Here is a 20740-nt window from a genome sequence, read left to right as displayed (position 1 = left end):
GCCAAATAACTGAAATGTGTACTTGGCAATTCATCAGGGGGTTGGGCAAAATCCAAATCACCATGAAAATGTTGGACAAAACCAATGCTTGGTCCTGAGAAGCGCTGCCCATGCCATCTGCTCAATGGGGCAATGTGGCTGCCAGAGAGGAATGATACTAACTCTTCGGATCAGAACCTTTGACTTCCTACCCAGTGCTAGAGCTGAATTCATGGGGATCATCTAAGTCAGGTTCCTGTAAAGCAGTGGGTGATTTGACACAATCAGTTATGAGGTATAGCTGATCTTATGTAAATAATCTGATGTATGATTTTTTTCTTTTTAGATTCCAGGATTGTTCATTCCAAACAGGAATAACCTTCTTAGATGGGCTGATCTAGAGCACTAGCCTTTTCTACAGTTCAAAAAAAAAAAGTAGAATTTTGTTCTGTTGCAATCCTTTTGTTAGCAAGTAACTGCAAAAAGAAAAGAAATTCTGTCAGTACCTTTACTTTAATGCAATCCATTGGGTATAAATGTTTGCATTAGAAATAATGGCATGTTTTTAATGGAAAGGAAAACTAATAGAACAAAGTTCTCAAGTGTTGCATTGAGATCTCTGCCACTGGAAGTTTTAAATTAAAAAAATCAGATCATTTTCTGTAAGATCTACTCTCAAAAATGGAATAAAGTGAGAGAAGTCCTTTGGTTTACTTCATGCAGATCAGGCAAGGCAATCACATGTGTGATTCTCATGTAATCTATGAGCAATTAGCAAATACTTTGTTGTTTTCTTGATGCAATATGGATAAACATTGCAATATTACAGATTTCATTTGTTTTTAAAAAAGGATTGGCATTCAACAACTACAAGCAACAGAAGTAATCAATTACATACTGTGTAGTACTTATAAGGAGTAACAACAGACAAATAAATATACAATAAATTACTTGAATATTTCAGTAAAAATTAGGACTCGTTAGGAGTCATGTAAGTTTATGTCTCGTGAACACCATGGTGAATCATATCTGTTGGTGGTGATGAAGGCTAAATAGGAAATTAGAAAGAGAAAGTGATAAATAAATAACACTTTTTTTTTTATTTCTCTTTTTAGAATTTCACGAGTTACGGTAACGACAGCGATGTCAGTATGTCCCATTCTGCAGTTCTGGATGACTTGGCAAAATACAGCCATTATACTCTATGGTTAACTGCAAGCACAGCTTTTGGAGATGGAAACAAAACCAGTGAAATAATAGATGTGTATACAGATCAGGATAGTAAGTTAATAACTTTTTAAATGCAGTGTATATCAGTGCTTCCATTTATGAAATATTCTCTAAATTTAAAATTATTTTATTGTTATGATGACAAAGTTAAAAAAATCCAGGATGTACTGTTTTCGGTACTGCAGTACTTTTCTTGGCAAGGAAGGATTTTGATCAGAGTCTTTGCTTTGTAATACTAGGAATGTAGATCTCAAGCTTTTTCTTCAGATACGAGCAATAAAAATAATGTCTTAAACCATCATTAAAACTCTTGTATTAAACAAATTTAACATAAATGATTGTTCATTTATACCTTCAAAATATTTTGCTTTTGATAGTAAATGATTTTTATGATTTTTTATTGATAATAAATGATTTTTTAAAGTTGCAGAAAATATTACAAATTACAGACTAATCATACTTAGAGCATTTATTTCTACTTTGGTTTTGGATGCTTTATTACTGTAATCCATGCATTTATTTTTTGCTTATTGTCTTTCATAGTCCCAGATGGTTTTGTTGAAAATCTGGTCTATCAAAACATTTCCTCATCTTCTGTAAATGTAAGCTGGCTTCCACCATCCCAGCCAAATGGCTTAGTCTTCTTTCATGTTTCCCTAAGTTTATTGCAACTGGGAACCAGTAAGATACTGTCTTTCCTTACTTACAACACAAGCATCGTTTTTGACAATCTGGAGAAATACACTGATTACATTCTGAAAATTACGCCAGCCACTGATAAAGGATCTTCTGAACAGCATGCTCTAAATCTGCATATAAGAACTGATGAAGATGGTAAGATAATGATATTTTATTCATTCTTAAGGAAATGCAGAAAAAAAACCAAATAGCTTTCTAAAAGAAAAAAATACTGTTGTGTTTATTTTTCTCATGTTACTTAAAGCTTTTTTTGTTATACAATGACAAAAACAACTGCTATATATTTCTGTATTGAGACCATGAAATAGAATTTTCCGCTCAGAGCACAACTTTTAAGTGATAGCTAAAAGACATTTTTCATTGTAACTCTAATTTTTCTGAGGTTATACTTGTTTTTGTCTTTCTTATTTCCTCATTTAGTCCCAGAATCAACTCCTATAATCAAAACATTTTCAAATCTCTCAACTACTTCAGTTATGCTTTCATGGGACCCTCCTGTTAAGCCAAATGGTATTATAATATGTTATGATTTAAATTTATTTGGGCCAGAAAGGAATAACTCATTCTCTACCATCAATAATTTCATCATATTGGAAGACCTTCTACCATTCACATTGTACAGCATTTATGCAGCTGCAAGAACAATAAAAGGACCTGGTCCATCTGCCATGCTTCAGTTCTACACAGATGAGTCAGGTGAGCAAACTCAATTGTAACCTAGTTTTAAATATTGGCCCTGTGTCACTGCATCCATCTTAGGTCTGAACATCAGCTCTGGAGACAGTTGAAATGAAGGACTCATTTGCCATTGGTTTGTGTGTGAAGAGTTTTCAGAAGAAGGAAACACTACAAGTGAAGTCTTTTCTGAGTGCTCCTCCAGCCACAGCTTGCAAGAGGAGGTCATATTCTGCATAGAATTACAAAAATACCTCCAAGGAGAAATGGATTTTCCCTTTGGAATGTGTTACAGTTTGCCAAGTTTCAGGGATTTTGAAGCGAGCAACAATACCTTTCTCTTCATCCTCCCATGTAATTGAAAAATGGTAAAACATTTATATTTCTGACACATTCACACAGGTCTCCTATATATGGACCTCCTCCCACCTGCATGGTAAATGACATATCTTGTAAATATATACCGAGTTGCACTCAATATATGATGTAGGAAGAGAAGTATATCACTTTCCAGTAATATATGTAATACCTTCCAGTAATATATGTAATACGTGTTTTGTTAAATGTCTTAATTCTGACAATAGGGATGTTTAAGTGATGAATAGATCTGTTAGATCTCTAAGATCCCTTGCTGACTAAACATGTCTTCCAGATTAATACAGTTTGTTTCATGTCAAAGAGAAAGAAAAAGATTAAAATATCAATGAAGTACTGTTTTGTTGAGTTCAGATACAAATGGTAACGAAAGTATGTATGTTTTTCTGCTTCTCCAGAGTGTTTGGTTTTGCCTGAATTATTTGTAATTTGGAACTCAGTCGCATTTCTCTTTTGCAGTGCCATTAGCTCCACCCCAGAACTTGACCATTACCAACTACACTGCAGATTCTGTGTGGCTAAAATGGGATCCAAGTCCTCAGCCAAATGGTGTCATTATGAGATACAGTTTTAAGATTTATCAAAACAACACTGAAAAACTATTTTATCAGGTATGTTTATAATTAACAGTGTTTAATTTTTTTAAATACTTTTTTAATGCTTTAGGAACAAAATATATGACAAATATTTTAAATGTCTGTTATGCTTCTAGCATTGTGAAGCTCCTTTAAATTCTTATTTCTTAAAACAGTTTACTTGCTCTCACATCATGCCTGTAATTCAGTTTTTAAAATCAGAAAATTTCTTAGATATTAATTTGCTTTGAGCTTCTAATATTTCAGTAATGATGAGCTTTATTAATCTTTAGTTAATATTTCAGTGTAAGCTTGATGTTAGAAAATGACAGAAGTTACTTGTTTTGTGGCTACCTTTGTTTAGCTATTTAGTATCTGCAGACTTTCAGTATTCAGAAAGAAAAACAGACATTCCTAGTCATCTTGAAAAATGGTTGAAAACTGTTTAGAGGTTTGCATTTTTAAATTTTTTCAGTATAAGAATAACTGAATAAATTTAAATGAAATAAATGCTGTAAAACTCTATAGAAAAATGGATCAAGGCATTTGTATCTTCTTAAATTTGGTTGCTTCAATGGCATCAAGAATTGCGCCACGAACTGTAAAGGCAGCAAGCTGGGGCCAGGGATGCATCTCAGGCTTAGAAACTATATAGTGAGTTCTGTTCACCAGAGATACTTGGAAAAGCTGTAGGGAAAAGACATTGCTGCAGTGAGAAGTGAGTTTAAGACATGCAGCGTAAGGTAGCTGTGAGACTGTGAGGAGTTTCATTACTAAAACTCCTGAGCAATACTGTTCTTACTGCAGGGACTTAATATGCAAGGAAACGGCTTGTGATGTTGTTACACATACGCATTGTGGAAATCAGTCCCCATGGGGTGGCCTACTGTGCTACCCCTTATTCAGTGTGCTGTTGTTCCCCATTGTGCAATGAAGTGCTGGCATCACCCCATTGTCTTCCATAATCCTTGGAAGAGGGGGAGCACAATGCACATACAGAAGAGAAACAGTGGTTTCTACAGCCAACTACCTTTGGAAACATATTCTTTGAGCACCCTCGGAGACCACCAAAGATTATTCTCCACTGTTAATCTAAGGCAGATTCAAACCCAATTAGAATACAGAAACTGGCCAGAGCATTTGAATGCATCTGCTATGCCCTACATTTCTTCATGTTTTGTAATGTTATATGGGCAAGAAATCAGATTTAGATTGGGGCAGCAAGTCAGGCAGAGAAATCCACATAGAAATATTGTAGTTAGGCACTGTAATTCTCTGATAACTTGGATCCCACAAGATGTTTACCAGGTTTTCTTGCTGAAATTCAGGTCTTTCCCTGCTGTTATTATAGTCCTCTCAACATGTACACAAAATATGCCTTGCATGCTCTGGGAAAAACAGCTACCAGGAACTGAACTATGGTATTTAGATTTTTTTGAAGCTCTTCATCAGCCTGTGTGTCTGGTTTAGATAAAGTAAAAGAAATGAGAAGCTATGACCTCTTTCACTGCAGAGGTGTAGTAAGGAAGAAGAAGGTGAGAGGGGGTTGATGTGGTGGTGTGGAGGTGACAAGAGTTTTCAGTATGGGTAAAAAAAGGCATATGTGTAGTCAATCTGTTCTAACAATGCTATGGTAATTATGATGCCATCCTTTGGCATATTTTCTTCACAAGTCACAGTGAAAGAGGGAGAGGAGAAGAGAAGGGAAGAATTTGACCCTACATTATTTGTCTTTGAGCTCAGGGACTACTTTGAGTGAAAGCTACTCAGAGTAGAAGAGGAAAGACTATGGCTCTAAATCTCCTGTTCATTTCAGTGGGTTCAAAGTGAGGCCCACAATGTTTACACAGATTAATTGCTTACTAATAATTTTTCCTTCCTTAAGAACATTTCAGGTTCAAACCATGAGGCAAACCTTGTTGGATTAGAGCCATTCAGCCCCTACTTTATCAGTGTCTCTGCATTTACCAAGCTTGGGAATGGCAATCAGTTCAGTAATGCTGTGCAGTTTACAACAATGGAATCAGGTTAGATGTGACTTTTTCTAAGCTGCAGTGCTGTTTATATATATTTTCCTTGTATGGCTGAACAACAGCCTTCCTCTTCTCTCCAAAAAAAAGGTAACATAACACTATCTCATTGTCTTCTGCCTGTGTAACACCAATTCACATTCCTGTTGTACCGGATAGGCTGGGTTTGAAGTTTGATGTCGGAAGTGTAGAATTAGAAATGTCCTCATCTGAAATGAGAGGCTTATATGGTTACTATAAATCTTTTAATAGCATCACAGATAAAGGGAGGAAAATTAGATAGATATCAGTCTTTGCAGATCAAAGTGATAATTCAGATCCCTCTGAAAATAACTGAAACTTTAGCAGTATCAAAAGCAGCTGGACAAAGATTGGCAAATGAACTATATTAAACAAATACAAATTTTTAACATTTTTAATAATTTATTTTAGGAAGGGAAGCTAGCCACTAATTAAATATCCTAATTTGTTAGATCTTATTCTTCCTGACAACTGGAGAGCACTACGCAATACAGCTGGCTTAATTAATTATGTGCAATTTTGTCTTGTGCCTTCTATATATCTTTTGAAGTTGCAGATTATTTCAAAATGAAAAATTGTATCATGTGAAAGTGAATATTCGATATTCCCTAAAAAGAGCTCAGGAGCTCTGTGGGTTTGTAAACTGGCCTCTGTGCAAAACTGTAGCTCCTTTGCCAGGCCAGAGCAATCCCTAGGCTCACATACTTTATAAGGGCTGTCCGTGCTGGGGGACTAGCATGGGTTTGGAGGCTGTGTCTGAACTCCCAGGTTCCTTTATACTGACAGCAATGGGAGCAGACAAAGGAAGTATCAAAAGATCCCATATGGTGACTACAGTTTTCAAGACCACACTTCCAGTGAAATATTCTTTCCAGAGCTGATAAAACAGGGATTTGGGGGAAAATTGTGCAGTTATTGTACCCAGCAATTACAACACCATGAGAAATCAGGACCATCACTGAACTGATTCAGGTTGGCTGTTGGATCCCTGCAGCTGGAGATTGTCCTGCCCAAGAGCTGTGGTCATCCATCAGTTGTCTCATTTCATCACTGACATTCCATACTCATGGTACTATCTTCAGAAATGCTGGAGAGACACTGCCCACAGGAGCATTGTCTAGTAATTTTACGGCTTTTTCTCAGATTTTATGTTCAGCTAGTTGCAGCATCGTTTCCTTTCCCTCCAACCCAGATTTTTGGCAGTTGCTGGATCGGTTCCTCACTGGGTTCATCTAAGGATTCTGTCTCTAGTCTTTGTTAAAAGTGCCAGTTAATCTGTCTTCTGCAGATGCGGCCTTTTAAAACAAGGTTTTTCTTTGAACTCTGAGAAGAAAATTGATCATTTTAAAGGGATTCGTTTGCCTCTGTGCAGATAACGAACATGTTTCCCTCTATTTCTGGGGGACAGTCCCAGACAAACAGTCTCTTCACTATCGTATGGATTCCTGGACATGGTTCAATAGAGGAAATAGGTTGGGACACCCCTCACTATGTATTCATTTTCTCTTAGTTGGTACAGCCAGCAATTTAACCCTTTCTGAGATACTTTAATTCATTGTTCTATTTAATCAATTGTTCACAGATAATTGCTCCATTTTCAGCATGAGTATAATAATTGTTACCTTTTATTAAATTTTAAGAACATTAAACAAAATTTCTCCTGCTGGAACCAGCAAGGCGATGAGGTACAGTAAGGTAATAGCATTGATATGACAGCTCTGAAACCTGCTGAATGATTTCTGTGCAGGTTGTGCCTCTGCTGAAAGGTCAGGGAGATATGACAAAGTGACTAAAAGAAACAAAGCTAACAAATAGGGAACTTCTGCTGTTGATACTGTTGCGGAGTATGTATGTGGGTTTCATACTATTGGGTATGTCTTACTACACTTTGATTAAAAAAACATGGGGAAAATGCGAGCAGATGTGAAATTGGAACACACAACTAGTAAAAAGCCAGATAGGTGGCCTCTTCAGTCACGTTTATAGTAGTTGGAAGTGAACCATCTAGAGGACAAAGGCATATTTTTGTTCTCTCAGTGTGTTTGTTTCTTTTATCAATTTGTCTGCTACTGAAATGTTTGACCCTCGCTATGAACTCTGGATCTGCTTCTCTGACTATATTGTTCTGTGATTACCGTTTTAATTGTGTGGAAATGTTAATCTTTGGTGCATGTGTATCTTTTAAGTACCAGATGCTGTCCAGAATGTTCACTGTATTGCAACAAGTTGGCAATCCATCCTAGTGCAGTGGGACCCTCCTGCTTCATCCAACGGTGTAATTACTCATTACATTGTAACAGTTGAAGGAAATTCTATGAATTTTTCATCTTATAATACACTGCATACTTTTAGAAACCTGCTTTCCAATATTACTTATCAGTTTAAAATAAAAGCTGCAACATCTGCTGGTGATGGTGAAGAACAGATATGCAATGCCAGTACACTTCCAGAAAAAGGTAACAAATTATTCAAGTTAATTCTTTTGTTTAATTTAAAGGATGACTATGAAACAACTGGGCCTGAAATACCTAGGCAACTAAATCCTTCTTTGTTTAAATTTCTTGCTAATAGTGGATCAGGAGAGACAGGACTTAGGGCTTCCTCCTTCTGTTTTAGGATACGTTTGGTGATGAGAATCAAATGCCATTTAAAAAAGCACAGAGTACCTTTTTCTATGTTGACTTTGAATGGTTATTTTATTAATTTCTGATAACCTATTATTTTTTTGTCTGATAATCTCTGCTTTGTTCCTATTGCCCTTAGCATATTTAATCTGTAAATCTGAAAAATTTGGGGGGAGCAAAAGTTTTGTTGTTTTTTTTCCACCAGTGGCCAATGCTGTGACTTCACTGATTGTCAATAAAGCTGTTCAGAATTTGTGCAACAGAGAAGAATTTAACTTCTTCAAGCAGACTTTGTCATAACTCTTGATGGATAGGATTTTTTAACAAGAAAGAAAATTGTGAGCTAAATCCAAAGAAGAATATAGGCAGGTATTTTGGCACTGGAATAAGAAATTGTCACCCACAGTCTGCCTTCTTTTCTCTCTCCATGCACACTTCACACTTCACCTAATCTTGACTGTGCTTACATTTGGCAACTGAAACTCGGAGATCAAATTCTATGCAAAATACAGTGTTGCTTCTGTGTAAGTAGCTATGTGACTAGCTTCTAAACTGGAAGTGGAGGGAAGCCCAACTCCTAGTCCAGGAAGCAAATGCCTGTTTCAGTTCTCTTCCCCAGTTAGGGATGATTTCTGGTTTTGGAATTATTTCTCTTGTTTTTTTCTTCTTCAGCAATAGTTTAATATAGAAATCAAAAATAATGTTCAGAGAACAGGATCCAGAAAAAGACTTCACCTTTCTACTGAACTAGAGGAGCAGTTACTGCATTTAGTTCTTTTTTTTGTTTCCTCTTCAGTGACATCAATTCATGCAGTGGAGGAGCTCTCTAATTCAGAACAACTGAATCATTAGGAAGCATGAGAGTGGGATGGAGGAGCATGACTGTATCCCCTGATGTTTAGAAACCAAACCTAGCTTTTGTAATACTTGAATTACTAAGTTATCGAATAACTTAAAAGATGAGTTGCAGCACTCATTCTCATATATATTTTAACCCAAAGAGTTAGTTTTGCTCAGTTCTGTCAAATAATAGATTCAAGAGTCTGTGTCAGCAATAGGATTTAGGTTCTGGATTATATGTACGCTAAGGCAGCTCTACTATGCAGACTTGAATCAGACATCTAAACTTGGAGGAGATCAGACATACCCTTAGACTTCCTGTTGGTAGCTTTCTGAGTGGCATGCACCTCTTTAAGTTCAGCCTTTGGATCTCTCCTATTCACAAAGCCTTTGTACCCCACTCTGAGCTTTGATTTCCATGCTTCTTAAAATTAGACTTGCAGATGTGCATGTCTGAATGAATCTAGACCATGTCAATATTGTCCCCTTAACTACTGCTGCTTTCATTCTAGACAAGCAGAGCAGCCCCTTGATGGTGTAATGCAGACAACATTGTGAAAATAGCCAGGGTTGTACTTTGATGACTGCCCCTCCTTGTAATACAGTCCATCCCACTAAAGCCTGGCCACATCCCCTATTTGAACAATAAGGTGGCACATTCATACCTGTTTCTGGTAAAAATGCTCTCTCTAAATTGGCTTTGTCATCAACAGCTCCCCTGCAAGTTCTTCTGTTTTGTGATCCCTGCTGGTCCCCTTCTGTCTGGCTCCTTGGTGATTTAAGACTTTTGCCTGAGTCATCCACACTCTTGTTCACTCAGAAACCGCTGTCCATCAGCAGGGTTCAAAATCCACTTTTGAAGGAAGTGTTGTTTAAATATTAGAGATGAGCATACTCTTATCTTACGGCATTGGCTGAAAATACTGTAGTGAGTTTAACTGCTGTGCTGAACATAGATGCATGCAATAGTGCACCTAAGTACACTGCAGTTGTAACTCTCTACCCTTTCTTTTAAATCAGTGCTGCTGAACAGCCAACCCTGACTCAGAGCCTGAGCAAGAATGAGACTGGGAGTGGGTATGCAGACAGGTGTGCTGATGCCTGTTTAAAACTGATCTTGTTCAAAACACAAAGGTTTTGGAGATAGTCTTATGGGAGACTTGATACCCTCTGGTACAGAGAAGAGCAGGAGGCTTCCCAGGCACCTCACTTCTTGGAGGATGGGAGAAAGCTTCTAGTAATGTTAAAGAAGCCTGACACCTGGGAAAGTTAATGTTGGGGTATCTGAGAAATTTAGTGTTGGCTATTAATTAGTGCTTGACAAAAGCCTGGAGGAGCTGTGGATGTGGTATTAAGCCACTTGGGAGACAGACTGCTAGTCTGTTGTGGTCTGTAGGTCTGTGTTACATAGAGTTGTACTAGCAGGAGAAAAAACCCAAACATTTTTTTTTTTTAATATGTGTCTTATCACTGGAAGTTTTCCTAAGTGAAGGATTTATACTACAATATCTGTCTTTTTTGCCACATACACCACACAGACCCTTTCTTACTGTTTTAGCATTGGTTTACATGTTGATGCTTAGTCATATTTCCAACAAAGTTGTTATTATTAGGGCATTTCCTTAACTGTGTGTTTGCATGAATTGTTTTGTGGTGACTGGGTACTGGGAAATGGAGATTCATGGATGGGAATGGAAACAGTTTTATAGCTGTTGTCAACTTCTTATTTATGGTGGTCTAAGATTAGTCACAGAATATGTAGCCAGCACTGAGTCACTGACAATGCATTTATTTCTGACATAAAGTGAAAATGAATTTGGCTGTGTCTCGCTGCATAGTGTTTGACCTTTACATTCTTAGCAAGATTATTTGCCCTTTTTTTTGAGGTAAATATGTTCATATCTGGGTACAATTAAACATGAATCATGAAGATTAAATTTATGAGGAGATTAGTAGTGGTTCGTGTCTAATCTAGCTCCATTGTCATGGTAAACCACCTCTGCCAGTATGTTATAAAAACTGTCAGCTTTGTAGTGGTAATATTACTTTGTGATTAAATATATTGTAAAGGATATGAAAGATAACATAGCAAGTACAGAATGCATAACTATGTTAGGATTTTATGACTGAATAGGTATCCTTGGATTACTTTCAAGACAATGCACATATTAAAATTAAATTTCATTAAGGTTGAGTGAGTTTTTAGAAGGGAGAAAGAGCCATGAAATGGTAGGAAACTTTTCCAAAAGGCACACTAAAGCTGTGAAAATTCGGTTAACTCACAGGTCTGGGACAAGTGTTTGTAGTCATCCAGTTAAGAATAAAACCAAAACAATTAAAAAGCCACTTGGGGGTGCAAAGCATGAATAATCACAGGAAAATTGCTCCTGCTTTCAATCTTTTTAATTTAGATTTTTCTTGATAAACTTTTTATTATTCTCTGAAAATATCAATCATATTAATTACAGTATTAAGACCTACAGAGTAATTTTTCCTTCCTTACTGCTAGTCCTACTTAATATTATAACTGAACACAGTCTTGGGACAGATTGAGGCCCCCATTGTACTGTGGTGACAGTTCTTATCATTCGTTTTCTGCTAAATAGAGATTTATTCATAACTTACAGTTAAAATAAATATGCCTGTAAATTTTTCCAATAAACATTTTTAAATTTAATCTCTGCTTAATTTTGTTGGCCAATACTAATGCATCTATACACAGAAGTATGCCTTGTGCATGAAGGAGGGTAGTACCTAAAAGGATCGGTGATGGAAATGTTGTTACTTGTGCACAAAATGTCTTTACTCTCTGCACAGGGGAACCTTCAAAGATTCTGGGTTTGTATCTCCAGGATAGAGGTACTATTGGAAAATGTGGACCTTTTTTTCATCCAGGCCTGTGAGGAGCACAAAACATGACAGGGCTTTAAAGCCTTCTTCATATCCAAGGAAATGCTCTGTTTCTTTCACCATAAATCCTTTTCTTAGGGTGTGTCAGCTCATGGCAGCTCTGAGTTAGAGTTACATGAATTTCCTCAGTAATTTGTGAAGAGATGACTACAGATGACTGTAATGCACTGGAAGAAATATTTAAGCCCATACCCTAAAGTGGTCCTTAGGGCCCCAAGTGAGATGTGCAGTACAGTGTGTTGGCCTGATTATCCAGAGGAATCAACCTTCTGCAGAGCCACAGAATTGGAAACAGAAGATCTTCAATGTCCCCTGTTACCACTACAGATAACAGCAGTGTGTTTCAGGTGGTCAATCAGTGCTGCAAGTTCCTGTTTCCAAACACTATTAAAGTAAAAGCATTCAGAAGTTGTGAAACCAGTCATGACTAAGAATCTTTGAAACACTTTTTACCAAGATGACTAAAACTAAATTTTTTCTAGACTTCAGTTTTCTTTCTGTAATGTAGTAGATTTTTTAGAGTTTCTGATTAGTTGTTGTGTCAATGTAAGTTAATGCCTTTGATGTAGATGGTAAATCTTCACTAGACAAATGCAGTGATCACCTGGTTGCTGCCAATGAAATTGTATTGATGTTATTTTTATAAGCAGGTAGATAAAAATAGAAGAATCCTATAGTGTAGGATGAAGGTTTTTTTTTTTTTTTTTTTTTTTTTTTTTTTTTTTTTGTAAAGACTAGGTCAACTCTGCATTATTGTATAAGAAATGGTGGTATCATATAGAAACAAAGCTGACATTGAAAGCATTTACAGGTCAAATATATTGTTTACTGAAAAGTAGACAGTAGTCAAGTTTGTTGGAAGGCTGAGTATTCTTATTTAATTTAAGACTTGAGTACTGACAGCTTTTTCCTACTTTTCTAAGCTTAGCTTAAAGGTGTGCATTTCTCCCTAGCTTTGTAGGATTTGACTTTTCAGTGTTTAGATCCCATGGTTAGAGACTGATTTTTCTAATGTGCTAAGGACTAAGAAACACAGTCCAGAGAGGCTTGTTTAAAGACATGTTTTCAACTGTGCAATTTCTTTTAAAGCATATCTGATAGTATCAGTCCCAAGTCATGGGAAAAAGTCTACAGTTTTTTACATTTTTATGCTAGTAAAATCATTTGGGACCTATTTTTGATGTCCTTATTCATACTGAGCAGGACTTTATATGATGACGAGTCCCCCTGAAGTTAGCAGTCTCTACTAGGGTACTGTTTGTCATGATCAGGTTTATCAGTTTAACCTCCTCCTTTGGTAACTAAGCTTTCAGAAATTAATAAATACTCAATACAGAATATTACTTTTAAGATAGCTCCATTTTCTGAAGACTTTTTGTTGTGTACCCGCTGCTATCTCTTCTACTTTGTTCCTCACTTTCCTCCTATTGATGATCTTAATACTACCCAACAGACTTCTAGGCTGTCGCTGTCCTTTAATCCAAACTCCAGCTACAAGCAGCTGTTCTGTAGGCAGACTTTTTTTTATTAACTTTGTTAGGAACTATGCTGTATCATATTACCGTCTTCTGTTCCCGCCCGTGCAGCTGTAGTCATTGCTTTCCACAGAGGTCTTTACAGAAAGCTGTAACTTCTCTTTTCTCAGTAGATTTTTTTGCTTGTGTTCTCTGCTGCCCTTAGGTTATCTTTGCATTGCGTATAAGATTTTTTTCTACCAAGTATTTCTGTTGGTTTAAACCAGTTTCACTGGCCCAGTTCAACTTGGTCTGAATCCTTGCACAGTCCTGGTTCTTTTTCTACCAGGAATTTCCTTTCATTTAGGTTCTCAAATAAAAACTTAATGTGAGAGCAGTCCATCAGCTTTGGAAGGGCTGATTAGCATTGCAGCCAGACAAGCATAGGGAACTGGGGCCAAGATCTGTGAAAGTAACTTCTATTTAGGTGCTTAGCTTCCTGTCAACTTCAGTGGGAGTTCAGGCACGTAAATAGGCTTTAGGAGCTTAAAATCCCATGTGGATCTGGCTTCAGGCACTTTTTTGTTGGAGTTTGGCCATCATGTGAACAATGGTGGATGAACCTGAAAATACCTCATTCCTCCTCCAGTCCTGAAATTGAATTCACCAGCATTTCACAGCCAGCCTCCCTACAAGCTCCCTGGCTGGCTTTCAGAAGCTGAATTAAAAGCTATTAAATGAAAAATTATGGAGTACATTGCATCAAAAATTTCAGACTTAGAAAAACTCCCTACTCCCAGAGCTAGCTGAATTACAGCAAATGCAATATAATTAAACAGGGAAAGACTGTCAGATATGTGATCACAGAATCACAGAATCATCTAGGTTGGAAAAGACCTTGAAGATCATCTAGTCCAACTATTAACCTAACATTGACCAGTCCCAACTACACCATATGCCTAAGTGCCATGTCAACACATGATGATGAGACTTAAGGGTTCCTACCCTTGATTCCTGGGAAATTTAAATGTGAGATGTTAATACTAGAATGCCAGCTAGCTAATCAGAGAACAGTCCTAGACAATTAGTGTTCTACACCACCACAAACACAGCTTTTTTCATGCCCTTTCTTAAAGTGCACCTTTCTGGAAACCAGGAATAATAATGAAGTTCCTGTTAGGCACATACCAAAGCAGCAGTATATGAAAGCAGATGCATGTCTTTGTTACAGTTCCAATTTAATCGGAAAAATAATTGAAGAAGATGCAATTTTTGGCTTAATTGTTTTTAGTGTGAACAGTGATCACTTCATCATCGTTGAGTCATGTTTAGAAAATTTAAACAAGCTGCATGATTACTCTAGGAAGCATGGAATGGTTTGTTCAAATCAGTACCATCTGTGGACAGAAAAAGTTAGGGGAATTTTAGTCATTCCTGAGGAATGGAAATCTGATTCTCCATGCTAGAGTAATTGTAATCCTCTTTGTATCTGTAATCCAATAGCATAGTTGTCTTGAAATTGTCTCACTGAACACAGTCATCAAATGCAAGAGACACTGCGCCACTGGGTGTCACTGCTCCTCACTGTGGCCCTCAGAGCAAACCTGATTTGCTCAAGATTCAGATCACGTCTTCTCATTTGTTCTAAAAGAGATTACGTTTATATGTGATTTGTCTCTGTAAGCAATGAGATAAAATGAGACTAGATTTTAAACTGACTAACGTTTAAGGCTCTGATTCCATTTAAAGGTCTGTCTAGGCACTGGCAGAGAAAATATTTGTATGTCTTCTGCCAGCTGACCCTTTTGTGGGTTAGAAATACTTTGTTTATATGAGTCTTAGTAAACTGGAAAAGTGACAACATTAACTAGTAATAAAGGCTTTTCTGTGAAAGAAGAAGTACTTGTCTAATCTGTCTGTTATCATGGTACCTGGAAATGTATCTTTCAAAATGGTGGTTTTCATGTAGTGATACTCACCAGGATAATCACAGATACTGTCTTCAGCCTTGTGGGGTAATGTGTATGGACTCAGTCTATAACTCTCAGTTCTTTCTGATGGCATCATCCATGTTGAAACTGGGGGAAGAGAGTAGTCTCCTTGAGAAGGGAAGCCCACCATGCTGGCTAGAACATGGGCACTGCTCTCTCTACCTGTCACTAGTGTCTTTAACCTGCCTTGTTTTATGTGCAGACTGCAGTTGTGCCAGCCATGGTTCTGCCAGCTGCACAGTTGTGCAAGTGAAGTTATATATTTCCGCCTTCCTCTTGGCACCAGCAAGCAACCACTTGCTATCTACTATCTACTTTATTCCAAGCCCTTGTTTCAGTATTTGATCCAGTCTTTCATTTAAACTGGAGTATAGTCTAATAATCACTTTTCAGCAGATGGAAATTAGTAAAGGTAGACTAAGAGGCATTAGAGCCAGTTGTTTCCATCATCTCCATATTGCATATTTTCACACTTTTATTCCAAATCTGCCAATGCTGGCTGCTCCTATCGCAGCAAGAGTTTCTGTAGTTGTGTGCCTGAGAAGGTGAAGTCATATCCCTTATAAAAAAAAGAGTAATCCCTTCTGAGTAAGAAGGAGGAGAAATGAATTTTCTTAAATTATTTTAATTTTTATGTATTGTAATGTCTTTGGAATTACTTAATTTTTTAATTCCTGGAATATTGGGTCTTAAAAATGCATTAATTCAAGTTCAGAGTGAGATTGGGTGCTAAATTTTATTTCACTCATCATAATTGAGTGTGTAGGATACATATTCTTTGCAGTATCTTAACAGATACTAATAGCTTATATTACAACAGAGTAGAGGACTTTTTAAGGAAAAATAGATATATTTTTAATATCAACTATCGAACATTTTTCTGCTTTTATTTTCCATTAATTAACAGTAAAACTAAGCCCTTTCCTGTAATTTACAAAATTAGCAAATACAGTTTGTAGATGTATTACAGCTATTACAAAAATATTGTAGTGTTTATTTTTTTGAAACTGGACAAATTGAGTACTACACCTCCAAAACCATGATCAAGCAGGAATGTTACTGCCTGTTTTGGTTTTATTTACTACTTCCTGTCCTTCTCTTCATGCCTATAACAATACAACAAAACAACTTTAATTTTGATAGCATGGAGTATGGTGATGAAAGTTGTCTCTAGTGAAGATTTTTTTCTTGGACAGTTTGTTCTTGTTCTGTGTCTGGTGAGTGTGTAGCAGAGTAGGAGCATATGGGGTTATTGCATGCTGCGCTGTTTCGTACGTGTGTGTGAGAGCTGAGCAGAAAGACAGGGGAAGCACCCACAATTCCTGTGCCTGGCTCCTCTCCTGAAGGCTCCACCTGCTTTGGGCTCATTTGAAGGGATTTGAATTTCTCAACCTTTTCATTGTCACATCTTGGTTTGACTCAGAATTCACATTTCTTGTTAAATAGAAATACTTAGTGGAGAGGCTTCAGCTTTTAATATTATAATGGTTTTTTATAAACACATTGTTACAGATGAAAGCATAGATCAGATATTCCCACAGGGCTGAAAGAAAATGGAAGGTTTTCTCTGTCTTACCCAGTAACGTTGGTCTGGGATCCTTTTATTCTTTATGTAAACCTTGAGGCATCTTCAATTTCAGTTTGAAGATATATCATGTGTTTTTCTTTTACCAGTAATACTTCTTCCCCCAAAGACTCTAAAGCACTCTTTAAAGCTAAGTGCACAAAATGATTTCTGAGCTGATTTCTCCACACAGATTTTGCTATAGAGAGTATTAGTATTATCTTACAGAGTCTTAGGGATAATATTAGCTTACTGTATGACTATGTGATATAGCACAAAACCATATGTTCCATCCAGTCTGTGAGAGCTGGGAGTACACTGTTGCCTTAATATATAGATCTGGATAAATGTGCGTGTATGTGTATGCATGTACATACATGCACTTTGTCTGTCTCCATGCACATGAATATAACCTGTTTATACTCACATATACATATGTATATAAATACATGGAAGCAAAGTTCATGGGAAGTTTCTTTTTTTTTTTTTCTTTGTATTGCCATATTATTTAGCTCTTCCTGTTGGCATTCTTTTAATTTGTTGTTTGCTCAACACCTTGTAAAGCACTTATATAAAAGATAGACACATATATCACATATATTGATACTTTCCATACAGAAGGTGAAACAGGACGCTTATGAAACCTTGAGGTGTTGCTTGAGGATTTTGTGTGTTACCAAGAGAGAAGGAGACAAATGGGTATTTAAAAGTGAGAGGTGAGGAATCCCAGTTATCAACAGCAGTAGAAGATGCTATGGGTTGGCCAAAAATAACTTCGCTTGATATTCCCTCCCTCAGTTGAGACATAGCCCCAAATGTAGCAACAGCAATGTCACACCTCTCAAGACTGCCCCTGCATGCCGCACCTAAAAGTTTTTTCTTTATTTCAAAAGCTATAGTAAATGTATGCCACCTACATATGTACAGTGGGATTTAGGCCAATGGAATTACTCCTTATTAACCATAGGAAATTGAATTTTGGTCTTTAAACAGGCTTATTAAAATACTTTTTCAATGTGAATAAAAGGGTTATAGTTGCAATCACTTTTCATTCAAATGAAGATATCTTACAAGTGTTTTAATTTGTAGTTCCTAGTGCTCCCAGGGATATTGTTTTTTCCAATGTACAATCAACAAGTGTGACCCTGAATTGGAGATCACCGAAATCTATCCTTGGCTACTTTCAAAACTACAAGATTACCACACAGCTACAGTCCATCTACTGCAGTGACTGGGAAACTAAGGAATGTATTGAATATGAGAGGTATCAATATTTATATGAAAATGTGGTGGATGGCCATATAGAAGAGACAGTATATGGACTGAAAAAATACAGATGGTACAGATTTGCAGTTGCTGCCAGTACGAATGTTGGTTATGGCAGTTCTTCACCTTGGATTTCTACGCAAACACTTCCTGGCTGTAAGTAAGGATGTTTGATATGTGTCATAATGCTATAACAACGTGATATTCACCTAAATAAGCAAGAACACTTAGTAGATGTTATTTCTTCATAGACCTACAATAGTGGTAAAGTTAATAAGGATTTATTGCAACTCTGCACATATGAAATATCATTATATAAATCATGTTGTAGCTATGCATGCTTGACACTGCTTCAGATTTTAATGCCTGTTGTATGCTCTACTATATTTAATGCTTACCCAACAACAATTTTGTTCCTCAGCCCTAGTCTAAGTCTAGAATTGGTAAGTCTAAATTTTGGTTATTTTGGATTGATATGCCACTTTCAATACATCTTCACATGTGGGGTGTGTCAGTGAAAAGCAGTCTTTTTCTTAATTCTTTGACTAAAAGTCTTCAGTGACATCATATCAGTTTCCTGAAATTCCGGTGTATGTTCCTGGCAATAGAATTTAAGCAGTAGTTTCAGAGAAATTAAGATTTCTTTCCAATACCATATCTACCTAAAGCGATTAAAAATCAGAATAGCCATGTAACACCTACAGGACTGCCGTGACACATATTAGAACTGCCATGCTTCAGCTGAGAATTTCAGTTTCCAAGTAAGAGAAGAATTGGTTGTCACAGATAAGTCATCACTAGATATTTGAGAGAAAGGGATGTGAAACATAAATTATTTAGGCAGTTGTCATGGGGACCTATGACCCCCCCCAGTCCACAGCCAGCCAAGGTCAGAGCACATCTGATATCCAGCCTCTGCCCCATGTAGAGCAACTGAGAATGACCATAAGTGGCCTGACTAAATCACAGCTCCTTCACTCCTTTCCTCTTTCAAAGTAATCATAATAGAGATACCAAGGACTTAAACAGCTGTGTACTGAGGACTCTTCAATGGTCCACATACTTATTTTGTTCCACTCATGATTTCACAATCGTGTGGTATGAATTCAGGAGGGTTTTATATAATGCCACACATAGTATCTGTGCACTCTTTGTACAGTAATACATCCATTTATCCTTAAATGTATCACAATTTTTCTATTAGGTAAAGAAATATTGTCATATTCATTTGCAGATGACAAATTGCAATAGAGAAATGCTAAGCCCCAAAGGGCAAAGAGATTTGAACACTGTGATAGTGAATATCACAACAGCCCATTTTTCACATAAAGCACAGAATCAGTCCTTTGGACTGAGAACTACTGGAATCAGCTGCAGAGACATTTTCATGTGCACTTAACTTTCTTTGTCCAGTGGTTCTTATGGGGATGCTATGCCTGTAAATTAATGTAATATTTTAAATAAAAGTGACAAAAAATATCAGAAAACCATGTAACCCCAGGTAGAGCAGAAAATAGCTAACGGAAGTTGTGCAATTCTTAAGCCAGCAGCTCTGAGGAGATTTCTTACTATTAGATGAATAGATAGATCTCAGGTGCTGACATATACAAATACTTATTTTCAAAAAATTGTTGCTGAGTTTAGAAAAGTTAGGGATTTAAACTGGATGGTGAGGCAGATCATGAAAACACATATAATCACATGAAGTTAGGATGCTTTTCATTATTTCCTCTCTGGATAGTGTTAATCTGGTTTAAGTGAGAACTAGTTTCTTATCAGTCCCACTGAGGGGATGATGTTCTCAGCAGTATGTCCTATGTGCTCTATTAGCTGGTTTAACAAACAGTGGTGGGATAGTAGTTTAGAAAGTTCCACCAGTTCTTCCAGCCTAAGTGTCTGGGGCTGCTGGCCTGTCTGTGGTGAGGGAAGTGGGCAGCAACAAATTTCCTGTGAGCTAAATCAGTGACACATCAAGAGATGAGCTGCCTATGAAACACACTGACATGAAGTCAAAGAAACATGGGCACTATTCCAGATATTATGGCTGTGCTGGTCTTTTTTGTGGGGTAATGGCAGTCAGCTGAGGAGGAAAAAAAGAAGAAGGTGACATGTCACAGCTGAATTGCCAGCTGGCAGCTCCGGTGTGCTTCAGCAGTGCTGGGAGCCTTCCTGAGCAGTGACAGATTTTTAGCAAGAACAGGTCTGACCTGACACTTTTGAAAGACTAGTCTTTAGAAATACTGTTTTACAGACTAAAAACCTAAGTTCCCCTCTTTCTTTTGCAAAGGGTACTGCCTGTATCAGGGAAGAGAAATTCAGGATGCACAAAAAATTGACCCAGCATTCTGGGCAGCCTTGCAGAGTGTATCCAGAGAACAGGTGTCGATCCCCCTCTCCTTTCCCTCATGGACAGGGCCAAGCATCTTCTCGATTAGCCTGCTGGTACACAGCCAATATACATGGTCTGTTAGAGCTTAAGGGTGCTTTGCTATATAAAATAGCCTGAG

At 37.1% G+C, this 20740-nt stretch overlaps 1 protein-coding gene across 1 annotated transcript in view; it reads left to right on the top strand.

Annotated features, from left to right (window-relative positions):
* The window catches only part of PTPRQ (protein tyrosine phosphatase, receptor type Q), a 108409-nt gene that overhangs the window by 40484 nt on the left and 47185 nt on the right, over nt 1-20740 (top strand). The window contains exons 20-26 of the mRNA XM_026868362.1: nt 1095-1260; nt 1753-2043; nt 2329-2604; nt 3418-3569; nt 5419-5560; nt 7771-8040; nt 18057-18389. Of these exons, the coding sequence (XP_026724163.1) occupies nt 1095-1260; nt 1753-2043; nt 2329-2604; nt 3418-3569; nt 5419-5560; nt 7771-8040; nt 18057-18389 (1630 nt within the window). The remainder of the gene's footprint in view (nt 1-1094; nt 1261-1752; nt 2044-2328; nt 2605-3417; nt 3570-5418; nt 5561-7770; nt 8041-18056; nt 18390-20740) is intronic.

The sequence above is a fragment of the Athene cunicularia genome (genome assembly GCF_003259725.1).
Source record: "Athene cunicularia isolate RWA chromosome 1 unlocalized genomic scaffold, athCun1 chr1_part2, whole genome shotgun sequence".
NCBI classification, from domain to species: Eukaryota; Metazoa; Chordata; class Aves; order Strigiformes; family Strigidae; genus Athene; species Athene cunicularia.
This window is presented reverse-complemented; position numbering and strand designations above follow the sequence as displayed.